The sequence below is a fragment of the Trichomycterus rosablanca genome, chromosome 14, assembly GCF_030014385.1.
Source record: "Trichomycterus rosablanca isolate fTriRos1 chromosome 14, fTriRos1.hap1, whole genome shotgun sequence".
NCBI classification, from domain to species: Eukaryota; Metazoa; Chordata; class Actinopteri; order Siluriformes; family Trichomycteridae; genus Trichomycterus; species Trichomycterus rosablanca.
Genome location: NC_086001.1, coordinates 17,254,273 through 17,264,268, shown reverse-complemented (window position 1 = coordinate 17,264,268; position 9,996 = coordinate 17,254,273). Strand labels below are relative to the sequence as shown.

Here is a 9,996-nt window from a genome sequence, read left to right as displayed (position 1 = left end):
TCTGAGTTCTTTTCCTGGGATCCTATCAGAAATATAAACAAATGCAATGTTTTACATTTTCTAATGTTGTGCTCATTAATAAAAGTCAAGATGTTTTAAGTAAAAAAAGATGATTTAGGTTTTTTTTTCTGCTCTTAAACATAGTAGAGTGCCATTTAAGAACACACCAGGGTTAAGTACATTGTCAAAGGGACTATAACGAAGTACATACATAACACATAAAAAATAAACACATAAAAGCACTTACTAGTCTAGAGGTTCATGTCAAAGTGTTTGAACTGAGATTCGTTGGCAAGTGGAGCAGTGAAATCCTCAATTTGTTTTGGATAATTTTTTCCAAGAGCATTTGTGATGGACCTGAGTTGTAGCAGCATCTCTAATACAGTCAAAATTTCTCTCTCAATTACTGTTAGTAAAATACGATTTACAATATTCAGTTTCTAAATACACACACACACACCTTATACACACATAATACACACACACACACACACGTGTTATACACACACACATCAGTACACATTACACACACCATACACACACCTTATACACACATGTAATACACACATCAGTACACAATCACACATCATACACATGTATGAGGTGTCAATACCAGGGTGTGTCATGGTATGGGGGCGTGTCAGTACCAGGGTGTGTCATGGTATGGGAGTGTGTCAGTACCAGTACCAGGGTGTATCATGGTATGGGGGTGTGTCAGTACCAGGGAGTGTCATGGTATGGGGGTGTGTCAGTACCAGGGTGTGTCATGGTATGGGGGTGTGTCAGTACCAGGGTGTGTCATGGTATGGGGGTGTGTCAGTACCAGGGTGTGTCATGGTATGGGGGTGTGTCAGTACCAGTACCAGGGTGTGTCATGGTATGGGGGTGTGTCAGTACCAGTACCAGGGAGTGTCATGGTATGGGGGGTGTCAGTACCAGGGAGTGTCATGGTATGGGGGTGTGTCTGTACCAGGGTGTGTCAGTACCAGAGTGTGTCATGGTATGGGGGTGTGTCAGTACCAGGGTGTGTCATGGTATGGGGGTGTGTCAGTACCAGGGTGTGTCATGGTATGGGGGTGTGTCAGTACCAGGGTCTGTCATGGTATGGGGGTGTGTCAGTACCAGTACCAGGGTCTGTCATGGTATGGGGGTGTGTCAGTACCAGGGTGTGTCATGGTATGGGGGTGTGTCAGTACCAGGGTGTGTTACACACACACACACACACTTATACCTAGGGTACCCTGTTACCTCCAGGACATGGGGAGAACATGCAAACTCCACCCGGGAATCGAACCCAGGACCCTCCGAAAGCCGTCCCACAGTGGAAATCAAGTCAGTATATGTGCAGTCACATGAATCCAGTCATGCCCATATATGGTAAAGGTAAATTTACTCTGCTCCCTCGGAACGCTGTGACATCACAATGTGGACCTGTGCTCTTCAGGAGCAGCATTTTGATTTTCTCCTCATTTACGATGGCTGCTTCTCTGAGACAGAGGTTTCTACGTGTGCTGTGTCGCGGGCGCCTCCCCGGGCGTCCTCCGGGGGCGACCCGGGTCACGGGGGCAGCACGGGGGCCCAGGAAGCGCTCCTGATGGAGGGGTTTCTGTTTAAGAGGACCAGGAGTGTGTTTAAAACCTGGAACAGGTCTGTACACTGATGCTTAGTGTATATATTAGGAATTATATATATATATACTGTATATATATATATATATATATATATACACAGTATATATATATATATATATATATATATATATATATATATATATATATATATATATATATATATATATATATATATATATATATATATATATATATATATATATATACAGTATATATATATACAGTGTATCACAAAAATGAGTACACTCCTCACATTTCTGCAAATATTTCATTATATCTTTTCATGGGACAACACTATAGACATGAAACTTGGATATAACTTAGAGTAGTCAGTGTACAACTTGTATAGCAGTGTAGATTTACTGTCTTCTGAAAATAACTCAACACACAGCCATTAATGTCTAAATAGCTGGCAACATAAGTGAGTACACCCCACAGTGAACATGTCCAAATTGTGCCCAAATGTGTCGTTGTCCCTCCCTGGTGTCATGTGTCAAGGTCCCAGGTGTAAATGGGGAGCAGGGCTGTTAAATTTGGTGTTTTGGGTACAATTCTCTCATACTGGCCACTGGATATTCAACATGGCACCTCATGGCAAAGAACTCTCTGAGGATGTGAGAAATAGAATTGTTGCTCTCCACAAAGATGGCCTGGGCTATAAGAAGATTGATAACACCCTGAAACTGAGCTACAGCATGGTGGCCAAGGTCATACAGCGGTTATCCAGGACAGGTTCCACTCGGAACAGGCTTCGCCAGGGTCGACCAAAGAAGTTGAGTCCACGTGTTCGGCGTCATATCCAGAGGTTGGCTTTAAAAAATAGACACATGAGTGCTGCCAGCATTGCTGCAGAGGTTGAAGACGTGGGAGGTCAGCCTGTCAGTGCTCAGACCATACGCCGCACACTGCATCAACTCGGTCTGCATGGTCATCATCCCAGAAGGAAGCTGACGCACAAGAAAGCCCGCAAACAGTTTGCTGAAGACAAGCAGTCCAAGAACATGGATTACTGGAATGCCCTGTGGTCTGACGAGACCAAGATAAACTTGTTTGGCTCAGATGGTGTCCAGCATGTGTGGCGGCGCCCTGGTGAGAAGTACCAAGACAACTGTATCTTGCCTACAGTCAAGCATGGTGGTGGTAGCATCATGGTCTTGGGCTGCATGAGTGTTGCTGGCACTGGGGAGCTGCAGTTCATTGAGGGAAACATGAATTCCAACATGTACTGTGACATTCTGAAACAGAGCATGATCCCCTCCCTTCGAAAACTGGGCCTCATGGCAGTTTTCCAACAGGATAACGACCCCAAACACAACCTCCAAGATGACAACTGCCTTGCTGAGGAAGCTGAAGGTAAAGGTGATGGACTAAACCCAATTGAGCACCTGTGGCGCATCCTCAAGTGGAAGGTGGAGGAGTTCAAGGTGTCTAACATCCACCAGCTCCGTGATGTCATCATGGAGGAGTGGAAGAGGATTCCAGTAGCAACCTGTGCAGCTCTGGTGAATTCCATGCCCAGGAGGGTTAAGGCAGTGCTGGATAATAATGGTGGTCACACAAAATATTGACACTTTGGGCACAATTTGGACATGTTCACTGTGGGGTGTACTCACTTATGTTGCCAGCCATTTAGACATTAATGGCTGTATGTTGAGTTATTTTCAGAAGACAGTAAATCTACACTGCTATACAAGTTGTACACTGACTACTCTAAGTTATATCCAAGTTTTATGTCTATAGTGTTGTCCCATGAAAAGATATAATAAAATATTTGCAGAAATGTGAGGGGTGTACTCACTTTTGTGATACACTGTATATATATATATATATATATATATATATATATACACTCAATATTATATATATACACTCAATATTATATATATACACTCAATATTATATATATATATATATATACGATGTTTGATCTCTGCAGGCGGTGGTTCATCATACACAACAATCAGCTTCTCTACAAGAGAAGAGGTTCAAGGTAGGTCACATGACTTTACATGATCTAAAGTAGCTCTCTCCTGTGAAATACCCATAATGCACCGCAGTTGTACGCTCCTCATAGTTCAGGTGCATCACAGCAGAGGTCGACTTCTGTGCCGGGCTGCGTCCCAAACCGCCCTTGTCGCGTTTACGTCTGGAACTATTTCACTGGCGTTTATATCATCGACTGTATGAATAAGAAGGTTTTATGTTCTATTCCCCCAGCGTGACTTCATGGTGCTGGCTGAAGACCTGCAGCGCTGTTCGGTCCAGAGCTGCGAGGACGCCGGGCGACGCTTCTGCTTCCGGGTGGTCACGCCTACTAGGTAAGTCCAGATCTATAATCATCAGAGATAGACAGACAGATGATCAATAGACAGACAGATGATCAATAGACAGACAGATAGATGTATTTACTCAATCTGTCTGTTTGTCTGCATCCTATATGATCTGTATCTATCACCGTGTGTGTACAGGAGCTGTACGTTCCAGGCTGACTGTGAGGCAGGTAGACGGGCATGGATCAGCGCCATTCAGAACCTGACTGAGAGAGAAGAAGAAACAGTCGAGAGCGAGGTGAATTATCATCACCACTATACTCCGGGAGGGGAGGGGTTCGGTTCTCGGCTCTTTAACACCAGTTTAATGCGTCTGAATCAGAAGGGGTACAAGGACGGTTTCAAATCAGACTCCAGTGAGAGTCTTCTGAAGCTCCAGGTAACCTTGACACCACCACATTTGAGTCCCACACTATTAAACTCTAGTGACTATATATTTAACTCTTGGGCTTCGTAGGTGGGATCAGTTCTGGAGAAGTCATCTGTGATGCTCCCGAGAACAAGGGTGAGTACGCCGCACCTTTATATGGACCCTTATTTTTGGTCCACATAACACATGAAGCATCATTAGTGATACTTCTGTTAAAGATGCTGAAGAAGAACCTGCTGAAGGAGAACCCACTGAAGGAGACCCCGGTAAAGGAAAAACGAATAAAGGAGAACCTGCTGAAGGAGAACCCACTGAAAGAGAACCCGGTGAAGGAGAAACTGCTAAAGGAGAAACCACTGAAGGAGAACCCACTAAAGGAGAAACCGCCGATGGAGGACGTGAAGAGGAGAGGATGACTGACACAAACCCGGACAGCTTTGAGAGCCGATACACCGTCGGAGAGCTGCTGGGAAAGGGAGGCTGCGGTTCAGTCTATGAAGGCGTCCGTAAGGTGGACGGGAACCAGGTGAGTATAAGTTTGCTGTGTGGATCCTCCCCTGGATCCTCCTATGGCTCCAGATACCTGTGACGACCTACCAGGACTTTATTGGGTCACTGGGACAGATGGGATCTTCCAGCACGGCTAGAAGAGCATGACCAAGACTTCCGAGTACTACCCTGTCCCTATGTCTCCAGATACCTGCAACGACCTTCCAGGACCTTATTGGGTCACGGGGACTTCCGAGTAACATCCTGGCCCCCTGAATTCCCTTTGGTCCCAGACTTGAACCCAATTGAGCATCTGTGGGACCTCCTCAATGGTCGTGTTGGCTCTACGGATCCTCCCCTGGATCCTCCCTTTGCTCCAGATACCTGTGACAACCTTCCAGGACCTTATATGGTCACGGGGGCTTCCAAGTACCATTCCCCCTCAATTCCCTTTGTTCCCAATCTACAGATCCTCCCCAGGATCCTCCCTACAACCTACCCAGGTCTGGCTTCCCAGACTTGAACCCTGTGGAGCGCCTCGAGCAAATGCAGTCAGCACGGCTCCAGACACCCATGGAGACCTACTAGGACCGTATCGAGTCTCTCCCAACCCTTGTATTAAAAATCTACTAATGATCGTTTACTTGTGTTTGTTTAGGTTGCCATCAAATACGTGGTGAAGGATGAGCACCGCAGATTTACCAGGATTGTAAGTGACTTTACCTTTCAGATGAAGTAAACACCGTATAGACTGGATACACATCAAATCATTTGTCCTCGTCTCCTCTACTATCAGCCCGGCGAGACGGAGTTGCTCCCCGTCGAGGTGGCCCTGATGCGCATGGTGTCCAGGCTGTGTGCCAGCCCGTACGTGCTGAAGCTCCTGGAGTGGTTCGACACGCCCGAGCGCTACATCCTGATCCTGGAGCGGCCCATCCCCTGTGTAGACCTCTACCAGCTGATGCTCAAGACGGGCAGACTGAGGATGCAGTTTGCCCGGCACGTAATGCGGCAGGTTGTCCTGGCGGTGCTCCACTGCCGCGACCGCGGGGTCCTGCACAGGGACATTAAGCTCCAGAATGTCCTTCTGAACACAGAGACGCTGGAGGTGAAGCTGATCGACTTTGGATGCGGCGACCTGTTGAAGGACACTCCGTACTACACATATTCAGGTAACTGCGCACCAATGAGGGACGGGTACTTTGGTTTGGACTTTGGGTACTAGTTTGTCTTCTTTGTTCGTGTAGGCACGTGGGTATACTCGCCACCCGAGTGGATAACCAAGCAGAAGTACTATGGCTGCCCTGCAACCGTCTGGAGTCTGGGCGTACTGCTGTTTGTCTTGGTTTGTGGACGCCTGCCATTTCGGTCTAAGAAGGAGATCACCAAGGGGCGTCTAGTGTTCAAACCTGGTGTGTCTGATGGTAAGGAAATATATACATTAAGACATGCACATACGCTGACGAGGCATAACATTATGACCACTGACAGGTGAAGTGACTATCAAGGAGCGAATTGTGATGGATAGATGACTGGATCAGAGCATCTCCAAATCTGCAGCTCTTGTGGGGTGGTCCAGGGAGGGTAGAGTGGTAAACCAGTGACAGGCATGTGTGGTCCGATCCAACAGACAAGCTCCTGTAGCTCAAAGGTAGCAGCAGACCAGTCAGGATGCCCATGGTGACCCCTGTCCACGTCGCTTACCTGGGGGAACACATGGCACCAGGATGCACTATGGGAAGAAGTTCTGCCAACATTCTGCTGGGAAACTTTGGGTTGGGTCACTCTGACACGTAGCTACTACCTAAGCGTTTGAGGACCACGTCCACCCTTCCATGGATTCCCCAGATCTCGATTCAACCGAGCATCCGTGGGATGTGCTGGAAAAATGAGTCTGATCAATGGAGGCCACGTTATTAGGAAAGTGGTCATAATGTTATGCCTGATCGCTGTATCTTCTTCAGATCTAAACACCGTATAATTTAAATCTGCATTGTCGCACTCGCCAGCCTGCCGCCATCTGATTGAACAATGCCTCAAGAAGAAGCCCAGCAAGCGTCTCACCCTCGGGCAGATCCTCCTGCACGGGTGGTTTGATGAGTAAGCCGAAGACTAGGTCCAGATGATGTAGATCTTTAACCGTACAGGTTTCTGAAGGCTTCTGCTAACGGTAAAAACAATCAAACCTTTTAAGATTTGAGCTTTTTTCCAGGAATAAGAAGGTTCAAGAGCTCTGGCAGGTCTTTCTGGGTGAGTAGGAGATGATGAAGGTTTGATATCTATGCAAGGTTTAAGTCTCTATTCACAGGGCCTCACAGAACCTTACCGGACCTCCAGGACGTCACGATAGCGTAACGGTAGAACTCTATAAACTAACATCTCCAACCTTTCACGGCTGGATCGTGTCTAACTGCATTTCTTGCTTGTTTTCTCGACGCAGGTCAACGAGCATCTTGATCCGGAAGACGAGGAGATTCTTCTTACAGTTACCAGCAGCTTCTTTGTTTATTAAATAAATAAATTGTTCAATAAAGACGTGAACTGTACCATCGTCTGTGTGTCTGTGTGTTATTAGCACGCTTTTAGGCGTCTGTTTGCACACACTTTGATAGGACACCCAAAAGACGGGTATGATACCGCTTGAGATGCGTCTCCAATTTAATTGGAGGCCACCTGTGGTCAATTGTATTGATTGGACACGATTGGGGATCGCAGACATTTGCTTATATGAGGTCCCACAGTCTACAGTGGCCATGGGGTCAAAGGAATCGTCTACAGACCTCGGAAGCATAGATCTGGGCAAGGGTACGGACCACCAACATTCATAAATGGAAGAAGTCTGGCCTGGCCGGGAGGTGAGCAGGAACCTCCGGCGTATCCTTGTGGGGACGTGAGAACCTTCCAGAGGATCAATCATTTGAAGTAGGTGCCAAAATGCACCTAGAGGTCTTTCGGACCGCGAGAAACAAGTCACGTCTGGAGGAGACCAGGCACCCGGCTAATGCCACACCCACTGTGAAGCGTGGTGGTGGCAGTCCTGATAGAGGGGAAGATGAATGCAGCTGATCCGTCCTGTAGTGCTTATATATTTTATTTATTTGTATTAAACAGCACTGAAACACTCATTTTAGGACGACCTTTTGAGGTTTTCAGTGTATTTCACTGCACATTCTTTAAAAAAAGTAAAATTGTTCTATTTCATTTATTTTTGTTTATTTAAAACGGCTAGCTCAGTCGGTAGAGCATGAGACTCTTAATCTCAGCATCGTGGGTTCGAGCCCCACATTGGGCGAGTATCTTCATTTAACATCTACAGAAAACAAAAGGTCTTTCTTCCACTCTGTACAGCCGGTCTCCGGTGACTTATCAGGTGGATGTTTGTGCTTGTAGGACTGTTGTTTACTTGATGTTTTTCAGTTACTTATTTCCACTATTCTGTGGTACTACACGTTGTTGTGTCTCATATCCGTTTGATCAACAGACATGGTTGTGCAATAAAAGGCACTCGTTCCTGGGTGGGCTCGAACCACCAACCTTTTGGTTAACAGCCAAACGCGGTAACCGATTGCGCCACAGAGACACGTGCACAGCTGTTTCATTGGAGGGTACACACGTGTCACATGACTTGCTAACATTTACAGAAGGACAATTAAGTTTGGCAAATTGAAATAATGGCATGTTTGTGACCTGAATGAGAGCGGCATTAAAAAGATCTCACACTTGTCAAAGACAACGTTTGAAGCTCAGGTCAATAGGACCTGCTAGTTAGAGAAGGCTCACTTGCTTGTTAGTTAGTTTATGTCCAAAAGTGGGTGTGGTTCATACGGGGATTGAGCCCATGACCGTGGCATTATTAGCACCACGCTCTAACCAACTGAGCTAACCTGCCGATGTCTAAGGGCAGGTCATATACCCACATACCCGATACACTACAGCCCTTCAGTTATGGACCTGCCACACGGAAACGATGGAGAGCTTTACTGTTGTTAAGCAGAACAGATCTTCGTGTATTTTTCTTTTAAGAATAAATAAAAGCTGATGCTTTTAACCTCATACTTTTCTAATACTTTTATTTTACACGGTCTACATTTCTTTTAGTCTTCTGCCATGTGCCCATACGAGGATTGAACTCGCAACCACGCTCTAACCAACTAAGCTAACCAGTTAAACTTTTCTCTTTAAATCTCTGTACATAATTCTACACTAACTCCATTTACCCAGCTGCATGGCAGCACAAAAACCATTTGAGATTCTGCACACTTTCAGTGAAGCTCTGCAGAAATGAGCGGCTCCTAAACTGAATATGGTTGTTATTGCACCAGAAATGCAGCAGTTTCATGTTATTTTAATGATCCGAGATCTCAGTCCTACTTCAGACATCTCTGTCTCATCATTTCTTCTGTTCAGACTTTCTTAATACACATCTAAGAGGTTTTGTGGGTTCTTATATGTGTGAACTATCTAAACTATATTGTGGCCTCCCCCAATGAGCTAGATGCCAGACAACACCACCCCTTGGTTTATTCCTGGAGCGAAGGGGAAGCTCCGTGTACAAGAAACTCACAAACGCAGGTTTAGAAAAGTACAAAAGATCAATTTTATTAAATGTTCTAAAGTCATTAAAAACCACTGTCAGTTTGGTTCCAGGACAAGGATAAAACAAAACACATGCTCTACTGAATAGTAATAATTGGGGGGAAACTGGGAAACCCACAGATCTAATGTCAGTAACAAACGTGGCTAAATTCTACGACTAAGAAAATACACTCTGCAATATAGTATGACACGATAATCTCTCACACTACACAGCACTGCAAATCGATCACACTGGTGAACAACACCCGATTATACCCACCAACCTGTTGGTTTCCCACCATCCCTCAATTACCCAGCACTATAAGACCTTTAAAAATAGAGCAGCATTCCCATAAAAGCTAAGGCCTATAAGTTTGAGGATACAACAATAAAATTGCTAATAGCAGCACAGTCGAACAGTTTCAGAGAACAAAGGAAAAAGAATAAGAAAAGAAAAAAAACGGAAACAGTTGGCAACCCAAGCGGCTGTACAATCTATAAAGTGCATACAAAGAAGTAAAAATGTTACATTCTGTACATGGACTAATTCATGAAACACACCATAGAACACTTTTCATAATGGCAATGTAAACAGAACATA

General features: G+C 45.5%; 1 protein-coding gene across 1 annotated transcript; it reads left to right on the top strand.

Annotated features, from left to right (window-relative positions):
- The first annotated feature begins 4,279 nt into the window (after positions 1–4,279).
- LOC134326743 (serine/threonine-protein kinase pim-3-like) lies at positions 4,280–7,366 on the top strand. The gene is made up of 8 exons (XM_063008912.1): positions 4,280–4,340; positions 4,419–4,466; positions 4,550–4,857; positions 5,479–5,529; positions 5,617–5,992; positions 6,068–6,244; positions 6,830–6,990; positions 7,261–7,366. The coding sequence occupies exons 3-7, from the start codon at positions 4,744–4,746 to the stop codon at positions 6,922–6,924; spliced, it is 813 nt and encodes a 270-aa protein (XP_062864982.1). The 5' UTR covers positions 4,280–4,340; positions 4,419–4,466; positions 4,550–4,743; the 3' UTR covers positions 6,925–6,990; positions 7,261–7,366.
- Positions 7,367–9,996: the final 2,630 nt, after the last annotated feature.